At 42.6% G+C, this 20,849-nt stretch overlaps 1 protein-coding gene across 2 annotated transcripts in view; it reads right to left on the bottom strand.

Annotated features, from left to right (window-relative positions):
• Positions 1-11,313: 11,313 nt before the first annotated feature.
• Positions 11,314-20,849, bottom strand: part of LOC139556101 (solute carrier family 35 member F6-like) — a 34,349-nt gene continuing 24,813 nt past the window's right edge. For both annotated transcript variants that reach the window (XM_071369641.1, XM_071369640.1), the window contains exons 2-6: positions 20,024-20,096; positions 19,669-19,840; positions 17,689-17,904; positions 12,501-12,611; positions 11,314-12,201 (exon numbers count right to left, since the gene is read on the bottom strand). In XM_071369641.1, the coding sequence (XP_071225742.1) occupies positions 11,723-12,201; positions 12,501-12,611; positions 17,689-17,904; positions 19,669-19,840; positions 20,024-20,086 (1,041 nt within the window). In that variant the 5' untranslated portion in view covers positions 20,087-20,096 and the 3' untranslated portion in view covers positions 11,314-11,722. The remainder of the gene's footprint in view (positions 12,202-12,500; positions 12,612-17,688; positions 17,905-19,668; positions 19,841-20,023; positions 20,097-20,849) is intronic.

Here is a 20,849-nt window from a genome sequence, read left to right as displayed (position 1 = left end):
AGTTTTGCACAATTCCTGACATTTAATCCTAGTAAAAATTCCCTGTCAATTAGGATCACCACTTTATTTTAAGAATGTGAAATGTCAGAATAATAGTAGAGAGAATTATTTATTTTAGCTTTTATTTCTTTCATCACATTCCCAGTGGGTCAGAAGTTTACATACACTCAATTAGTATTTGGTAGCATTGCCTTTAAAATGTTTAACTTGGGTCAAACGTTTCGGGTAGCCTTCCACAAGCTTCCCACAATAAGTTGGGTGAATTTTGGCCCATTCCTCCTGACAGAGCTGGTGTAACTGAGTCAGATTTGTAGGCCTCCTTGCTCACACACACTTTTTCAGTTCTGCCAACAAATTTTCTATAGGATTGAGGTCAGGGCTTTGTGATGGCCACTCCAATACCTTGACTTCGTTGTCCTTAAGCCATTTTTCCACAACTTTGGAAGTATGCTTGGGGTCATTGTCCATTTGGAAGACCCATTTGTGACCAAGCTTTAACTTCCTGACTGATGTCTTGAGATGTTGCTTCAATATATCCACATAATTTTCCTTCCTCATGTAGCCATCGATTTTGTGAAGTGCACCAGTCCCACCTGCAGCAAAGCACCCCCACAACATGATGCTGCCACCACCGTGGTTCACGGTTGGGATGGTGTACTTCGGCTTGCAAGCCTCCCCCTTTTCCTCCTAGCATAACGATGGTCATTATGGCCAAAAAGTTATATTTTTGTTTCATCAGACCATAGGACATTTCTCCAAAAAGTACGATTTGCCGTTGCAAACCGGAGTATGTCTTTTTTATGGCGGTTTTTGAGCAGTGGTTTCTTCCTTGCTGAGCGGCCTTTCAGGTTATGTCGATATAGGACTTGTTTTACTGTGGATATAGATACTTTGTACCTGTTTCCTCCAGCATCTTCACAAGGTCCTTTGCTGTTGTTCTGGGATTGATTTGCACTTTTCGCACCAAAGTACGTTCATCTCTAGGAGACAAAACGCATCTCCTTCCTGAGCGGTATGATGGCTGCGTGGTCCCATGTTGTTTATACTTGCGTACTATTATTTGTACAGATGAATGTGGTACCTTCAGGCGTTTGGAAATTGCTCCCAAGGATGAACCAGACTTGTGGAGGTCTACCATTTTATTTCTGAGGTCTTGGCTGATTTCTTTTGATTTTCCCATGATGTCAAGCAAAGAGGCACTGAGTTTGAAGGTAGGCCTTGAAATACATCAACAGGTACACCTCCAATTGACTCAAATTATGTCAATTAGCCTATCAGAAGCTTCTAAAGCCATGACATAATTTTCTGGAATTTTCCAAGCTGTTTAAAGGCACAGTCAACTTAGTGTATGTAAACTTCTGACCCACTGGAATTGTGATACAGTGAATTATAAGTCTGTAAACAATTGTTGGAAATCTTACTTTTCATGCACAAAGTAGATGTCCTAACCGACTTGCCAAAACTATAGTTTGTTAACAAGAAAGTTGTGGATTGGTTGAAAAACTAGTTTTAATGACTCCAACCTAAGTGTATGTAAACTTCTGACTTCAACTGTATATGGTGCATTGGTTTCTCTCAGCAGAGACACTTTAGCTCAACATGAGCTGTGTGGATTTAAAGAGTGGGTGGGATTTGCATTCAGTGAATGTAGACATTGTGAATGTACTTTTGACAATATGCAGATGTAATTTAATGAGGATGTTTTTGTGCAAAGGACATTGGACAGACATATTCGACAATGCTGTGAAATTGAAAAGGCCAGCACTGACTTCTTAAGAAACAGACTTAACACAACATATGGTATAAACAGAAAGAGCAAGCTAGTTGAATTCCCTGTTTTTAATCTTATACAGTAAACACCACAGGATATAATCATTCTTGAAGGCATTGATCCATTAGAAATGAAGTGTGTGTTGAAACACCTTGTTCTTTCAGGACAATTGGACTTGGACACTTTAAATGCTGCTCTCCTTGATTTCCCCTACTCTTCCCTGGTTGTAAGAGCTAATGAGTTTTAATGACTCCAACCTAAGTGTATGTAAACTTCTGACTTCAATTGTAATTCACTGTTTGTCACATAAACATAAACCTAGGTATGACTTATTCTAGAAATGCTATCATACTTTTACAACCTTTGTTTTGAATAGAAATTCCAGTTTTGACATGACAGAAATGCAGAAAATCTATAAAATGCCATTTAAAGCGGTATAAATCAATAACTAATTCACCGTTTGTCACAGAAACATCAAACTAGGTATGATTTATTCTATAAATGTCTAGCATACTTTTACAACCTTTGTTTTGAGGAAAAATTCCAGTTTTGACTTGATGGTAATACATATCTATAAAATGGCATTTAAAGCGGTATAAATCAATAACGTTTCACTGATTATGACATCATCAACCTAGTTATGATAAAGCTATATAAATCAATAACGTTTCACTGATTATGACATCATCAAACTAGTTATGATTTATTCAATAAATGTCTAGTATACTTTTACAACCTTTGTTTTGACTAGAAATTCCCGTTTTGATTTGATAGAAATACATAATCTCAAATATTGCATTTAAAGATAAAGAAGTCTAATTCAGTGATTGTCTCAGAAAAAAGTGAAAATATGGATTTATTTGCAATAACTTTAAAGAAATGTTAATTTCAAGTGCAATTTGCTATATATGAAGTTAGACAATGTTTACATAAAGTTGTACAATGTTTACAATGTTAAATGTTATGCCACATCAATGTTCACATTTTTTTGTGCAACAGTTCCACATTTAAAGTAGTTACAAGGCACAACAGTCATTTATTTATATGTCTCTAATTTATCAGCAAAGAGGCCCCTGCCAATCATTTTCTATTTTGGCTTTGTGGAAGTCCTTCTTTGTCATCCCCAGACAAGCTGAATGGTACCATCTTTGGCACACAGAGCATTCTATCTGCTGTATTAAAAACATAAAACAGGGTTATGTTTATTTACATGTAAATAACAGTTCTGGAATACCCAAATTCTGTTACATGCTTTTGCAATTAGGAACATTCTCAAATGTAATTGGATTTTTGTTCAATTGCTAAATTGACTTTAAATGACATGCATTTGACCACAACCCTGACAGAAGCACACAAGGTGTTAATCATCGTTGACTATTCAGGCAATATAAATCAGATAGTAATAAAGGCATACATTTGCAAAAAAACATATGTGTTGATAAAAAAGATATCACACATCAATGTTGTAATATCAAACATTACAATAATGTCAGTCTTTGAAATCCAAATCAGTTTAATCATCACTTGTGCCATATACGTGTGTACCTATTACAGTGAATTGCTGTCATAGTATGTATCTAGTATCTCTCATAGTAGAATAATAACATAGAGTCATGATAATAGAACATTAGAGCAATAACTAGTGTTGCAAAGGGCCGGAAGTTTTCCGTACATTTTCCATGGGAAGTTAAGTTAACTCCTTTTGAGCAGCATCTGTCTGTTATACGTTTGATCAATGGGTATAATGGTAAATCTGGTCCTCATAGGATCACTTGGATATATAGAGTTGGAGGTTAAGAAAAAAATATGAAACTAGGACATTAAAACACTGGCAGAATTCTTTCATCCACTCACATAAAATATGTATTTTAAAGTATAAATACCCTTCTAAGACCACTCTCTTTCTGGGCGTTTTAAAAGGTTTGCAAATAGTTATTTCTGCAAGGAATGTGAATTGAAAGGGATTTGGTAATACCAATGTAGGTGACGTAGTTTCTACACTGGTATAATTTGTATAATGTGTGGTAGTTGCACACCTCCCTGCTGAATTATATAGAGCTGATTTGGGCCAATAGATTTTTTTCCCCATGATCTTTTGTGAAAAAACAAATTTTCACATAGGCTTTGTGCTAGCAGTTTAAGAGAGAAAGAGAGCAAATAGCATAGGGACAGCCTGGTTGAAGTCTTGGTTTTTAATGATTAGTGCCAGTAGATTGCAGAGGGGTTCACATACAGTTCAGAGGCAAATCATAATGTATACGTTTAGCCCAAAAACCAAACATGTACCCTCTACTTCTTATTTTAGTGCTTTAAAAAAAAATCCACCCTCTGGTATCTTTCAGTATCCATGCTAATATATACACACACACACACACACACGTTATGGTTCACTCTTAGTTTTCCTTATCTCCACTGTGGAATGTCCATGTTGATCCTCTTGGTCTTCTTTATCCATCCACCGGTCTTCTTTGTTAGTCAGGCCTGACCCCTTCATCACGTAGTTTTTTCCTGTAATCTAATATGACTGAAGATGCAGAATTTTCTGCCAGGCCCCTTCTAATAGGGTATAATAGACTCGTTAGAACTTTGACCACACGCCCTCTAGACGGACTACATGCCCTCTATCAAATCAAAACTGGAATTTTTACTCAAAACAAAGGTTGTAAAAGTATGCTAGACATTTATAGAATAAATCATATCTAGTTTTATGATTGTGACAAACAGTGAATTAGTTATTGATTTTTACATTTTTAAATGGCTTTTGGCGAATGTCTGTTGAATATAAAACCAACTTTACCTCGGTATATTACAAGTGGAAGTTCAAAGGGACATTAAAGCGGAATGCCAAGTTATGATGCGATTTTTGCCACAATTGTATCATGAATAACCTTTAGTGCAGAATTTCTACTATACTGATGATTTTTGATCATAATGTAGAAATAATACCCATTTCAACTCTATAATCTAGCACATTCTCCACACAAAAACATCTTATTTCATTATTTTAAAAAGCATTTCACCAAAAACCCTCTCCATTTCTCTTTTTTTGAGCCAAGTTCATTGCATCCAGTCAACATTTCACATGACACTGCAAATCACAAACAAATCTATGTCCTAATCAAAAGGTGCAGCATAGGTCTCAAAAAAAGCCTAAACATTAATATTCTATGTCCTGAAAACCGTTCACCTACGGAGAGTGGTAGGCTGCTCAACTAACCTATTTAATCTATGGCAAAGCCTTAGTGATAGCGCCAGCAATATTCACAAAGGCTACTCAATGATAGAAAAATATATACCAAGAAGCATGTGCTTTTTACAACATTTACATGTGCTAATGAGCCAGTCAATGAATATATGTGCTTCTACACCTGCATTGCTTGCTGTTTGGGGTTTTAGGCTGGGTTTCTGTACAGCACTGAGATATCAGCTGATGTACGAAGGGCTATATAAATACATTTGATTTGATTTTGATATATGAATATAGCCAAAACCAATGCAATCATGCAGGAATTATTGAATCATAGATCCCAAATCACACTTGAGGTAGTGCATTGATATTGGCACTCAAACAATGTCAGTCATTCTTCAACAAGTATCCGTTGGGGAACATTTCAGCTAACTGCGGTCATTGGTAAATGTACAGAGCAATAATGGAAAACCATTTAAAAAAGCATGAAACTAATGGCTCGCAAGTTCCATGTTGCAATATCTCGTCTAAAGGCCCTATTCACGCTGTAAAACTGAAGCGTTACAGATTCCGCTATAGAAATGTAAAGGTAATTTCCGATTGCGGTAAACGCTGCAACTTTTCAGGGAAGTCAGGAACCAATATACTCAGTCAGTTAGGAAAGCTAAGGCTAGCTTTTTCAAACAGAAATGTACTTTCTGTAGCACTAATTCCAAAAAGATTTGGAACACTAAAGTCCATGGAGAATAAGAGCACCTCCTCCCAGCTGCCCACTGCACTGAGGCTAGGAAACACTCACCACCGATAAATCTACACTAATCGAGAATTTCAATTAGCATTTTTCTACGACTGGCCATGCTTTCCACCTGGCTACCCTTACCCTGGCCAACATCTCAGCACCCCTTGCAGCAACTTGCCCAAGCCCACCCCCCTCTTCTCCTTCACCCAAATCCAGACAGCTGGTGTTCTGAAAAGAGCTGCAAAATCTGGATCCCTACAAATCAGCTTTGCTAGACAATCTGGACCCTTTCTAAAATGATCCGCCAAAATTGTTTCAACCCCTATTAGTAGCCTATTCAACCTCTCTTTCGTATCGTCTGAGATCCCCAAAGATTGGAAAGCTGCAGCGGTCAACCCCCTCTTCAGAAGGGGGAGACACTCTAGACCCAAACTGTTACATACCTATATCCATCCTGCCATGCCTTTCTAAAATCTTCAAAAGCCAAGTTAAACAGATCACCGACCATTTCGAATCCCACCATATCTTCTCCACTATGCAATCTGGTTTCCGAGCTGGTCATGGGTGTACCTCAGCCACACTCAAGGTCCTAAACGATATCATAACCGCCATCAATAAAAGGCAGAACTGTGCAGCCGTCTTCATCGACTTGGCCAAGGCTTTTGACTCTGTCAATCACCGCATTCTTATCGGAGCCTCTATCAAGAGCCTTTGCTTTTCAAATGACTGCCTCGCCTGGTTCACCCACTACTTCTCAGAGTTCAGTGTGTCAAATCGGAGGGCCTGTTGTCTGGACCACTGGCAGTCTCTACAGGGGTGGCACAGGGTTCAATTCTCAGGCGGACTCTTTTCTCTGTATATATCAATGATGTCACTCTTGCTGCTGGTGATTCTCTGATACACCGCTACGCAGAGAACACCCTTCTGTATACATCTGGCCCTTCTTTGTACACTGCTAACAGACCCCCAAATGAGCTTCAACGCCATATAATACTCAAATCAAACTTTATTTGTCACATACACATGGTTTGCAGATGTTAATGCAAGTGTAGTGAAATGCTTGTGCTTCTAGTTCCCGACAATGCAGTAATAACCAACGAGTAATCTAACCTAACAATTTCACAACAACTACCTTATACACAAGTGTAAAGGGATGAAGAATTATGTACATAAAAATATATGAATGAGTGATGGTACAGAACGGCATAGGCAAGATGCAGTAGATGGTATCGAGTACAGTATATACATATGAGATGAGTAATGTAGGGTATGTAAACATATAAAAGTGTCATTGTTTAAAGTGGCTAGTGACACATTTTTTTACATTAACTTTTCCATTATTAAAGTGGCTGAAGTTGAGTCAGTATGTTGGCAGCAGCCACTCAATGTTAGTAGTGGCTGTTTAACAGTCTGATGGCCTTCAGATAGAAGCTGTTTTTCAGTCTCACGGTCCCAGCTTTGATGCACCTGTACTGACCTCGCCTTCTGGATGATAGCGGGGTGAACAGGCAGTGGCTCGGGTGGTTGTTGTCCTTGATGATCTTTATGGCCTTCCTGTGACATCGGGTGGTGTAGGTGTCCTGGAGGGCAGGTAGTTTGCCCCCGGTGATGCGTTGTGCAGACCTCACTACCCTCTGGAGAGCCTTACGGTTGTGGGCGGAGCAGTTGCTGTACCAGGCGGTGATACAGCCCGACAGGATGCTCTCGATTGTGCATCTGTAAAATTTTGTGAGTGCTTTTGGTGACAAGCCAAATTTCTTCAGCCTCTTGAGGTTGAAGAGGCGCTGCTGCGCCTTCTTCACCATGCTGTCTGTGTGGGTGGACCAATCCAGTTTGTCCGTGATGTGTACGCCGAGGAACTTAAAACTTACTACCCTCTCCACTACTGTCCCGTCGATGTGGATAGGGGGGTGCTCCCTCTGCTGTTTCCTGAAGTCCACGATCATCTCCTTTGTTTTGTTGACATTGAGTGTAAGGTTATTTTCCTGACACCACGAGGGCCCTCACCTCCTCCCTGTAGGCCGTCTCGTCGTTGTTGGTAATCAAGCCTACCACTGTAGTGTCGTCTGCAAACCTGATGATTGAGTTGGAGGCGTGCATGGCCACGCAGTCGTGGGTGAACAGGGAGTACAGGAGAGGGCTCAGAACGCACCCTTGTGGCGCCCCAGTGTTGAGGATCAGCGGGGTAGAGATGTTACCTACCCTCACCACCTGGGGCCGGCCCGTCAGGAAGTCCAGTACCCAGTTGCACAGGGCGGGGTCAAGACCCAGCGTCTCGAGCTTGATGACGAGTTTGGAGGGTACTATGGTGTTAAATGCTGAGCTGTAGTCGATGAACGGCATTCTCACATAGGTATTCCTCTTGTCCAGATGGGTTAAGGCAGTGTGCAGTGTGGTTGCGATTGCGTCGTCTGTGGACCTATTGGGGCGGTAAGCAAATTGGAGTGGGTCTAGGGTGTCAGGTAGGGTGGAGGTGATATGGTCCTTGACTAGTCTCTCAAAGCACTTCATGATGATGGAAGTGAGTGCTACGGGGCGGTAGTCGTTTAGCTCAGTTACCTTAGCTTTCTTGGGAACAGGAACAATGGTGGCCCTCTTAAAGCATGTGGAAACAGCAGACTGGGATAAGGATTGATTGAATGTCTGTAAACACACCAGCTAGCTGGTCTGCGCATGCTCTGAGGACGAGGCTGGGGATGCCGTCTGGGCCTGCAGCCTTGCGAGGGTTAACACGTTTAAATGTTTTACTCACGTCGGCTGCAGTGAAGGAGAGTCCGCAGGTTTTGGTAGCTGGCCGTGTCAGTGGCACTGTATTGTCCTCAAAGCGAGCAAAGAAGTTATTTAGTCTGTCTGGGAGCAAGACATCCTGGTCCACGACGGGGCTGGTTTTCTTTTTGTAATCCGTGATTGACTGTAGACCCTGCCACATACCTCTTGTGTCTGAGCCGTTGAATTGCAACTCTACTTTGTCTCTATACTGACGCTTAGCTTGTTTGATTGCCTTGGAGGGAATAGCTACACTGTTTGTATTCGGTCATGTTTCCGGTCACCTTGCTCTGATTAAAAGCAGTGGTTCGCGCTTTCAGTTTCGCGCAAATGCTGCCATCAATCCACGGTTTGGGAATGTTTTAATAGTTGCTGTGGGTACGGCATCGCCGATGCACTTGCTAATAAACTCGCTCACCGAATCAGCGTATTCGTCAATGTTGTTGTTTGATGCAATGCGGAACATATCCCAATCCACGTGATCGAAGCAATCTTGAAGCGTGGAATCAGATTCGTCGGACCAGCGTTGAACAGACCTGAGCGCGGGAGCTTCCTGTTTTAGTCTTTGTCTATAGGCAGGGAGCACAAAAATGGAGTCGTGGTCAGCTTTTCCGAAAGGAGGGCAGGGGAGGGCCTTATATGCGTCACAGAAGTTAGAATAACAATGATCCAGGGTTTTGCCAGCCCTGGTAGCACAATCGATATGCTGATAGAATTTAGGGAGTCTTGTTTTCAGATTAGCCTTGTTAAAATCCCCAGCTACAATGAATGCAGCCTCAGGATATGTGGTTTCCAGTTTACATAGAGTCAAATGAAGTTCGTTCAGGGCTATCGATGTGTCTGCTTGGGGGGAAATATATGCGGCTGTGATTATAATCGAAGAGAATTCTCTTGGTAGATAATGCGGTCGACATTTGATTGTGAGGAATTCTAAGTCAGGTGAACAGAAGGACTTGAGTTCCTGTATGTTGTTATGATCACACCACGTCTCGTTAATCATAAGGCATACCTCCCCGCCCCTCTTCTTACCAGAAAGATGCTTGTTTCTGTCGGCGCGATGCGTGAAGAAACCAGCTGGCTGTACCGACTCCGATAGCGTGTCTCGAGTGAGCCATGTTTCCGTGAAGCACAGAACGTTACAATCTCTTATGTCTCTCTGGAATGCTACCCTTGCTCGGATTTCATCTACCTTGTTGTCAAGAGACTGGACATACGGCGTCGTTGTTTTGGTTCGCCGGCTGGGATCTGATCCATTGTCCTGGGTGGTGGGCAAAACAGAGGATCCGCTCTGGGGAAGTCGTATTCCTGGTCGTAATGATGGTGAGTTGACATTGCTCTTATATCCAATAGTTCCTCCCGACTGTATGTAATAAAACCTAAGATTACCTGGGGTACCAATGTAAGAAATAACACGTAAAAAACGAAATACTGCATAGTTTCCTAGGAATGCGAAGCGGCCAACTCTGTCGGCGCCGGAACATGAAGGCCACTCCTTCTGTGGCCTGCAACTGCATTTCAATGCTAGTTAAACTAAGTGCATGCTCTTTAACCGATTGCTGCCTGCACCCTCCCGCCCGACTAGCATCACTACTCTGGACGGTTCTGACTTAGAATATGTGGACAACTACAAATATCTAGGTGTCTAGTTGGACTGTAAACTCTCCTTCCAGACTCACATTAAGCATCTCCAATCCAAAATTAAATCTAGAATCGGCTTCCTATTTTGCAACAAAGCCTCCTTCACTCATGCTGCCAAACATACCCTCGTAAAACTGACTATCCTACCGATCCTTGACTTCGGCGATTCATTTACAAATTAGCCTCCAACACTCTACTCAGCAAATTGGATGCGGTATATTACAGTGCCATCCGTTTTGTCACCAAAGCCCCATATACTACCCACCACTGCGACCTGTATGCTCTCATTGGCTGGCCCTCACTACATATTCGTCGCCAAACCCACTGGCTCCAGGTCATCTATAAGTCTTCGCTAAGTAAAGCCCCGCCTTATCTTAGCTCACTGGTCACCATAACACCCACCCGTAGCACGCACTCCAGCAGGTATATTTCACTGGTCATCCCCAAAGCCAACGAAGTGTTGGCCGCCTTTCCTTCCAGTTCTCTGCTGCCAATGACTGGAACAAATTGGAAAATCACTGAAGCTGGAGACTTGGATCTCCCTCTCTAACTTTAAGCTGTCAGAGCAGCTCACAGATCACTGCACCTGTACATAGCACATCTGTAAATAACACACCCAACTACCTCATCCCCATATTATTACTCACCCTCATGCTCTTTTGCACCCCAGTATCTCTACTTGCACATCATCATCTGCACATCGATCACTCCAGTGTTAATGCTAAATTGTAATTATTTCGCCTCTATGGTCTATTTATTGCCTTACCTTCCTACTCTTCTACATTTGCACACACTGTACATAGATTTTTCTATTGTGTTATTGACTGTACGTTTGTTTATGTGTAACTCTGTTGTTGTTTTTGTCCCACTGCTTTGCTTTATCTTGGCCAGGTCGCAGTTGTAAATGAGAACTTGTTCTCAACTGGCCTACGTGGTTAAATAAATATATAAATAATGTTGGCTCAATTGTAGTCTCCGCTAAAGAGGGAACATTGACATTTGTACTGACCTCTTTCTGACTTCCCCTGGTATGAAATCATGGACTTGTATTAACTTAGGTCTCTATCCAACCCGCATCGTGCAAGTTCAGCTTTACATTTTTAAATCAACGTTCCCGCTTTTTTTTATGACTTGTTAAACAAAATCATTTTATCTGAGCAATTGTTTTAGTATAAAATACAATTTCCCACCAAAAATAGAAAACAATATAGCTCAGTATTTGTATGATTTATTTTAGTTGTTTTTGCTCATCTTTATAAAGTGTGCCAACAATTTCAGTCGTGATTGTATCTATCAATGACCACAGTATGGCACTCTATCAAAACAGTGTTATGCTTAACCGTTTAGTGATTTATAAAATGCCTGCCACCATTAACACACATATTTAACTGATGCTGCAACAAGCCATAAAGAAGGCTATTCCAAGATCCTATAAACATGTCACCTGAAACTTACTACCAGGAGTGAACACAATTTTAAAGACTGGGTCTTGTACAGTAATCTGAGAAATGTGTTGTCCTCACGGTGTGGTCAGGAGTATGGCGAGGTTGTCATATCGATGTCAGACCCCCGCTCCCCCCACCATCACCACTTTCAGCATGTTGCAAGTTCATCATGTCAGTTAGGTCTCCTCCTGCACCCTTCCCTCATCCAGCAGTCTTGCCCTCTCTGCTGGGTTGCCCTCCTCTTCCTCCACCATGTTGGCGCAGCACGGAATCTTGGCCAGCAGGGGGCGATGAAGCCCATTATACAGCGCTGCACCCACCAACAACACAATGAAACCCAGAACCTGTAAACCATGGAACTGCTCCCAGCCCAGAGCCAGACTGACCACCCAGATGACCACGGTGCGCAGACTGTCCAGCACCATGCGCGTGGTGGCACTGATTTCCTTGGTGACGGAGATGCCGGCGAAGTTGAAGAAGGCGATGGACACAGTGTTGCCGAGCAACGCCAGGACGATCATGGGGTTGTGGCCGATCTGGCAGAAGGCGTCCAGCGCGTCCTCGAGAACGTGTCGGGGGTTGTTGCTAAAGCTCCCCACCGGGATGTAGAAAAAGGGGATGAGGAGCAGCGAGAGGATGAAGAAGCCAAAGAACCCTAGAGAGATGGAGGAGAAGAAGGCTGGATGAATTACTAACGAGCTACAAACATTCTGTCTTTGATACGGCACTAAAGGTGACAACACAGACATTATGATTATTTCCACAGAAACAAAAGAGACATGTCAAACAGGTTACTAAGTACTACTTACACATGTAAAAATCTGGTTGCTACGCTTGCATATCTTAACTGTAAGCTTCACTCTCAAAGCTGTACAAACACCATTGCTACATTCTGTAGCTAGAGTTATACATTAACCCAATGCATACACCCAGAAACGTATATGTTCACTTTACCTTCAGTGCCCACTGCCCGTAAAGGATGAACGTCGTGCTTGTAGACAAACTTCTCCTCCAGAACCATCTGGACAGCCGCAATGACCTGGGCCATTATGATCAGAAGGTCACCTGGGGGTCAGAAGAGATGGGTAAGGCCTTTACATGGTAGTTCCTCATTGGATATTTGTTTTGGCAAGATGTTGCTGCTGAGGGAAAACCAGTATCTGGAGAAGCAAAATGTAAAAAGTAAATATTGACTCCAACTCAATCATGGGCCTTGTTTGGATTGAACACCACTCAAATATATCCTTCCTTCCAACTTTCCTTTGGGTAATCACTGATCAGACTACACTTATTTTTTAGTTTGTAGATCAGCTTTAATATTACAGATACAGTTGAAGTCGGAAGTTCACATACACCTTAGCCAAATACATTTAAACTCATACACTACATACACTCAATTAGTATTTGGTAGCATTGCCTTTAAATTGTTTAACATGGGTCAAACGTTTCAGAGAGCCTTTCACAAGCTTCCCACAATAAGTTGGGTGAACTTTGTCCCCTTCCTCCTGACAGAGCTGGTGTAACTGAGTCAGGTTTGTAGGTCTCCTTGCTCGCACACACTTTTTCAGTTCAGCCCACACATTTTCTATAGGATTGAGGTCAGGGCTTTGTGATGTCCACTCCAATACCTTGACTTTATTGTCCTTAAGCCATTTTGCCACAACTTTGGAAGTATGCTTGGGGTGGGTCACTGTCCATTTGGAAGACCCATTTGCGACCAAGCTTTAACTTCATGACTGACGTCTTGAGATGTTGCTTCAATATATCCACATCATTTTCCTTCCTCATGTAGCCATCTATTTTGTGAAGTGCACCAGTCCCTCTTGCAGCAAAGCACCCCCACAACCTGATGCTGCCACCCCCGTGCTTCACGGTTGGGATGGTGTTCTTGCAAGCCTTTTTTCCTCCAAACATAAATGGTTATTATGGCCAAACAGTTCTATTTTTGTTTCATCAGACCAGAGGACATTTCTCCATTTCTCCATGTACAGTTGTAAACCGTAGTTTGGCTTTTTTAATGGCAGTTTCTGAGCAGTGGCTTCTTCCTTGCTGAGGAGCCTTTCAGGTTGTCGATATAGGACAAATTTTACTGTGGATAAAGATACAGAAGTATCTGTTTCCTCCAGCATCTTCACAAGGTCCTTTGCTGCTGTTCTGGGATTGATTTGCACTTTTCGCACCAAAGTACATTCATCTCTGGGAGACAGAACGCATCTCCTTCCTGAGCGGTACGACGGCTGCGTGGTCCCATGGTGTTTATACTTGCGTACTATTTTTTGTACATATGAACGTGGTACCGTCAAGCGTATGGAAATTGCTCCCAAGGATGAACCAGACTTGTGGAGGTCTACAATTATTTTTCTGAGGTCTTGGCTGATTTATTTTGATTTTCCCATGATGTCAAGCAAAGAGGCACTGAGTTTGAAGGTAGGCCTTGAAATACATCAACAGGTACACCTCCAATTGACTCAAATTATGTCAATTAGCCTATCAGAAGCTTCTAAAGCCAAGCTGTTTAAAAAGGCACAGTCAACTTAGTGTAAGTAAACTTCTGACCCACTGGAATTGTGATACAGTGAATTATAAGTCTGTAAACAATTGTTGGAAAAATTACTTGTGTCATGCACAAAGTAGATGTCCAAACCGACTTGCCAAAGCTATAGTTTGTTAACAAGAAATTCGTGGAGTGGTTGAAAAACGAGTTTTAATGATTCCAACCTAAGTGTATGTAAACTTCTGACTTCAACTGTAGATTGTGGCTGCTATCAATGTAATTGTCTGCATCATTTCCAATCCCACATTCATACACACACACAAACTCAGCAAAAAAAGAAACATCCTCTCACTGTGAACTGCATTTATTTTCAGCAAACTTAACGTGTAAATATTTGTATGAACATAACAGGATTCAACAACTGAGACATAAACTGAACAAGTTTTACAGACATGTGACTAACAGAAATTGAATAATGTGTCTCTGAACAAAAGTAACAGTCAATGCAGCTGGTGGCCACACCAGATACTAAGTACTGCAGTGCATCTCCCCCTCATGGACTGCACCAGATTTGCCAGTTCTTGCTGTGAGATGTTACCCCACTCTTCCACCAAGGCACCTGCAAGTTCCCGGACATTTCTGGGGGGGAATGGCTCTAGCCCTCACCCTCCGATCCAACAGGTCCCAGACGTGCTCAATGGGATTGAGATCCGGGCTCTTCGCTGGCCATGGCAGTACACTGACATTCCTGTCTTGCAGGAAATCACACACAGAACAAGCAGTATGGCTGGTGGCATTGTCATGCTGGAGGGTCATGTCAGGATGAGCCTGCAGGAAGGGTACCACATGAGGGAGGAGGATTTCGTCCCTGTAACGCACAGCGTTGAGATTGCCTGAAATGACAGCAAGCTCATTCTGATGTTGCTGTGACACACCACCCCAGACCATGACGGACCCTCCACCTCCAAATCGATCCCGCTCCAGAGTACAGGCCTCGGTGTAACGCTCATTCCTTCGACGATAAACGCAAATCCGACCATCACCCCTGGTGAGACTAAACCGGACTCTTCAGTGAAGAGCACTTTTTGCCAGTCCTGTCTGATCCAGCGACGGTGGGTTTGTACCCGTAGTCGACGTTGTTGCCGGTGGCGTCTGGTGAGGACCTGCCTTACAACAGGCCTACAAGCCCACAGTCCAGTCTCTCTCAGCCTATTGCGGACAGTCTGAGCACTGATAGAGGGATTGTGCGTTCCTGGTGTAACTCGGGCAGTTGTTGTTGTTGACGTCCTGTACCTGATCAGCTGTCCGTCCTGTCTCCCTGTAGCGCTGTCTTAGGCATCTCACAGTACGGACATGGCAATTTATTGCCCTGGCCACATCTGCAGTCCTCATGCCTCCTTGCAGCATGCCTAAGGCACGTTCACACAGATGATCAGGGACTCTGGGCATCTTTCTTTTTTGTGTTTTTCAGAGTCAGTAGAAAGGCCTCTTTAGTGTCCTAAGTTTTCATAACCGTGACCCTTAATTGCCTACTGTCTGTAAGCTGATAGTGTCTTAACGACCGTTCCACAGGTGCATGTTCATTAATTGTTTATGGTTCATTGAACAAGCATGGAAAACAGTGTTTAAACCCTTTACAAAGAAGATCTGTGAAGTTATTTGGATTTTTACAAATGATCTTTTCAAGACAGGGTCCTGAAAAAGGGACATTTCTTTTTTTGCTGAGTTTACATGAAATTAGTTGCAAAATGAATAGGAAATATAGTCAAGACGTTGACAAGGTTATAAATAATGATTTTTAATTGAAGGAATAAATTGTGTCCTTCAAACTCCGCTTTCGTCAAAGAATCCTCCATTTGCAGCAATTACAGCCTTGCAGACCTTTGGCATTATAGTTGTCAATTTGTTGAGGTATTCTGAAGAGATTTCACCCTATGCTTCCTGAAGCACCTCCCACAAGTTGGATTGGCTTGACGGGCACTTCTTACGTACCAACAGGTCAATAGGGTTGAGATCCGGTGACTGTGCTGGCCACTCCATTATAGACAGAATACCAGCCGACTGCTTCTTCCCTAAATAGTTCTTGCATAGTTTGGAGCTGTGCTTTGGGTCATTGTCCTATTGGAGGAGGAAATTGGTGCCAATGAAGCCCCGTCCACAGGGTATGGCACGGCGTTGCAAAATGGAGTGATAGCCTTCCTTCTGCAAGATCACTTTTACCCTGTACAAATCTCCCACTTTACCACCACCAAAGCACCCCCAGACCATCACATTGCCTCCACCATGCTTGACAGATGGCGTCAAGCACTCCTCCAGCATCTTTTCATTTTTTCTGCATCTCAGGAATGTTCTTCTTTGTGATCCGAACGCCTCAAACTTACATTTGTCTGTCAATAACACTTTTCTCCAATCTTCCTCTGTCCAGTATCTGTGTTCTTTTGCCCATCTTAATATTTTATTTTTATTGTCCAGTCTGAGATATGGCTTTTTCCTTTGCAACTCTGCCTGGAAGGCCAGCATCTCGGAGTCGCCTCTTCACTGTTGACGTTGAAACTGGTGTTTTGCAGATACTAATTAATGAAGCTGCCAGTTGAGGACTTGTGAGGTGTCTGTTTCTCAAACTAGACACTAATGTACTTGTCCTCTTGCTCAGTTGTGCACCGGGGCCTCCCACGCCTCTAACTATTCTGGTTAAAGTCAGTTTGTGCTGTTCTGTGAAGGGAGAAGTACACAGCGTTGTACGAGATCTTCAGGTTTCTTGGCAATTTCTCTCATGGAATAGCCTTCATTTCCCAGAACAAGAAGAGACTGCCGAGTTTCAGAAGAAAGTCCTTTGTTTCTGGCCAGTTTGCGCCTGTAATCGAACACATAAATGCTGAGGCTCCAGATACTTAACTAGTCTAAAGAAGGCCAGTTTTATTGCTTATTTAAATCAGAACAGTTTTCTGCTGTGCTAACATAATTGCAAAGGGTTTTCTAATGATCAATTAGCCTTTTAAAATGATAAACTTGGATTAGCTAACACAACGTGCCATTGGAACACATCAGTGATGGCTGTTGCTGATAATGGACCTCTGTACGCCTACGTAGATATTCCATTAAAAATCATCAGTTTCCAGCTACAATAGTCATTTACAACATTAACAATGTCTACACTAACTCTGATCAATTTGATTTTAAAAGGACCAAAAAAAAAGTGCTTTCTTTCAAAAACAAGGACATTTCTAAGCAACCCCAAACTTTTGAAAGGTAGTGTGTGTGTGATATATACACACACACACATTCCCCCTTTATTCTTTTCCCCTTACCGTACCACCCCTCCCCTAATTGTAGCAAACTAATGGACAACAACACTTAAGCTTACACTTACAGCTTTGGAAAGCTTGCGTTCACATGTCTGTACAGCACTTCGAGATATTAGCTGATGTACGAAGGGCTATATAAAATAAAATTGATTGATTGATATACAATCATGAGTTAGATCTGTGAATAATTCAAGTGTGGAAGAAGGGAAAGATTATTTTCGATCAGGACCCTAACATTTCCACTAAGTGGCTACTCATTATCCTCTTAACAATGTGTTCTAACCCAGGCATACCTGTGACACAGGAAGTATTCCCTTCCAACCCACCATTCTTTCTCTCTTACCAGTGATGACCTCGCTGAGTTTGTGTGAGTCGTCCTTGTTTCCACTTATGAAGTCGGCCAGGCCCACCATCACCAGGCCCAGAATAGTGACAAAGATGCCCGTCCACTGACTGGCCACCAGGCGGCGCCCCAGGAAGGCCACCGACAGCAGGCCCGTGAAGATGATCACCGCCCCACGCAGCATCTGGAAGCTGGAGGCACTCGTCATGTTCAGGGCTGGGGAGAAAGGATAGAGTCACAGAGGGTAACAGACAGACCTTGGTTCAAATAGGATTTGGTTTATTTCTTGTTCCAGGCTGTATCACAACCGGACGTGATTGGCCCAGCATCGTCTGGGTTTGGCCGGTGTAGGCTGTCATTGTAAATAAGAATTTGTCCTAAACTGACTTGCCCAGTTAAAAGAAAGGTTAAAATAAATATATATATATATACACATACATACACACACACACACACACACACACTACTCTGGATGGTTCTGACTTATAATATGTGGACAACTACAAATACCTAGGTGTCTAGCTAGACTGTAAACTCTCCTTCCAGACTCACATTAAGCATCTCCAATCCAAAATTAAATCTAGAATCGGCTTCCTATTTCGCAACAAAGCATCCTTCACTCATGCTGCCAAATATACCCTTGTAAAACTGACCATCCTACCGTACCTCGACTTCGGCGATGTCATTTACAAAATAGCCTCCAACACTCTACTCAACAAATTGGATGCAGTCTATCACAGTGCCATCCGTTTTGTCACCAAAGCCCCATATACTACCCACCACTGCGACCTGTACACCCTCGTTGGCTGGCCCTCGCGTCATACTCGTCGCCAAACCCACTGGCTCCAGGTCATCTACAAGTCTCTGCTAGGTAAAGCCCTGCCTTATCTCAGCTCACTGGTCACCATAGCAGCACCCACCCGTAGCACGCGCTCCAGCAGGTATATCTCACTGGTCATCCCCAAAGCCAATTCTTCCTTTGGCCGCCTTTCCTTCCAGTTATCTGCTGCCAATGACTGGAACGAACTGCAAAAAACACTGAGGCAGGAGACTCATATCTTACTCACTAGCATTAAGCACCAGCTGTCAGAGCAGCTCACAGATCACTGCACCTGTGCATAGCCCATCCAACTACCTCATCCCATACTGTATTTATCTTGCTCCTTTGCACCCCAGTATCTCTACTTGCACATCTACCATTCTAGTGTTTAATTGCTATATTGTAATTACTTCGCCACCATGGCCTATTTATTGCCTCACCTCCCTTATCCTACCTCATTTGCACACACTGTATATAGACTTTCCTACTGTATTATTGACTGAATGTTTGTTTATTCCATGTGTAACTCTGTGTTGTTGTATGTGTCGAACTGCTTTGCTTTATCTTGGCCAGGTCGCAGTTGTAAATGAGAACTTGTTCTCAACTAGCCTACCTGGATAAATAATGGTGAAATGAAAAAAAAAAATATATATATATATATATATATTTTAACAATAGCCTGCCTGGAGTGGCAGATGGGTGGTGGTTGCACTTTTGGAACTATCCAATTGTCTCAACTGGCAATTAATTTCTGGCAAAAGAAAGCAAATACTAATTGATCCCAGGTCCACAGACAGTCAGCACAAACTTTCAGTATGATGACCCAGAAATCGAGACTTCTCGGTTATTGTGTTCCAGTTCCTTAAAACAAATGGGAGACACTTCACAAGAACTTAAAGGGGAATACAGTTTAAAGTTGTGCCTCTGACGATAATATTTTATAGATCATTTGGACTTTGTTTGCAGTTTTTGAAGAATATTTTGTAAGAATCAAACTTGGAAGCCCTTTTTGGTGTGAATTGTCAAATGATGAAAATATTATGTAAAGTGCGATGGAATTAAATGGCGGCCCAAGCAGCGAGCGACACATTCCCAGAAAACTCTGGAGCACACTGCAACACAAAATGAAGATAAATATCTAGGATGTTGGGATCACGTACCAACATACATGATGGAGGTAGCGGTCATGTCACAGAGGGCAGGGGGGAGGAAGAGGAGGGGGTTGAAGCTCTGGCCCGTGTTCATCTTGGGCTCTGGTCTTCGTCTGTCGTGACAAAGCAGCATGTGGAAAACGGCCAGACAACTGAGCTCCCCCAGGAACATCCCTACGGCCTAGAGAGAGAGAGGGAGAGACACAGAGCGATGGGGGGGGGGGGGGGCAGTGAGCCAGAGACACACAGTTGAGACAATGACAGCATTTAGGAACCTTCCCATCATAAACATCAAGTAATTAAGTTAGGTCTAGCTTATATAGTTATATTCAGTGTTTTTTTATGAGGGGAAGGGAGACTGTACCTGTACAAACGGGTGGTTGAATGTGTGTTCAGTGGAGTCTTTGCAACCCTTTGCGGAGAACATGTCAGCCCATCTGAGGGAGAACAAGAGAAAGTTTATTAAGTTTGCTCAAGAATGTCACACTAACAGAGTCAGAAACCAGAGACCAATCTGTCTCCTTTCAAATACTTGCGCTTGATTGAGCTTGCTTTGCGCAATGGAACCAACAATATAGTCCCAAAAGTTCAAACCACACCCATCTGGCACTCCAGGCAGACTCAATCAAATGCTCAGTATGATACGGTGACAAAGGGGTTAATGAGTGACTTAGTCATCTGTGCCTAGCTACCTGAACACCCGCTGACTTTTATAGTCCAATAGGCCTGATCAGTAGAGGCATGACCAGCATGTGAGTTCTCCTTGCTGATTGAATATAGACTAAGGGCTGTGGTCACAGCACCTCACAAAGTGATGATGTGGCCCTTTCCTCACAGTAGCAGTCTGCGCTCCATATCACCACTGTACCCAGTTGAGTAACTGTTTGATTGACTGAATTTAGCTGTTGATCTGAGGAAGTTTTACATTCACACATTGCCAAGTCCAATAACATATACAGTTGGTTAAATCAACTCAAAGGTCTACTGACATCTACATTTTAAATCAACAAGAGAAAATTGTTCTCAGTTCAAGATAACATTCTCCTCAGTGAAGCACAGAGAGTGAAGTGTTTGGTTTCTGGTGACTGCTCTGGAAAGAAACCCAAAGAAAGCAGATGAAACGTGATCTCTCTATTTGCTACATTGTCTCATTGCACTGAGCAAGAGCAACCATGTATTTTATACAGTAT

The sequence above is a fragment of the Salvelinus alpinus genome, chromosome 27, assembly GCF_045679555.1.
Source record: "Salvelinus alpinus chromosome 27, SLU_Salpinus.1, whole genome shotgun sequence".
In the NCBI taxonomy this organism is placed as follows: domain Eukaryota; kingdom Metazoa; phylum Chordata; class Actinopteri; order Salmoniformes; family Salmonidae; genus Salvelinus; species Salvelinus alpinus.
The sequence above is the reverse complement of the archived record's forward strand: the minus strand, read 5'-3'. Positions and strand labels throughout refer to the sequence as shown.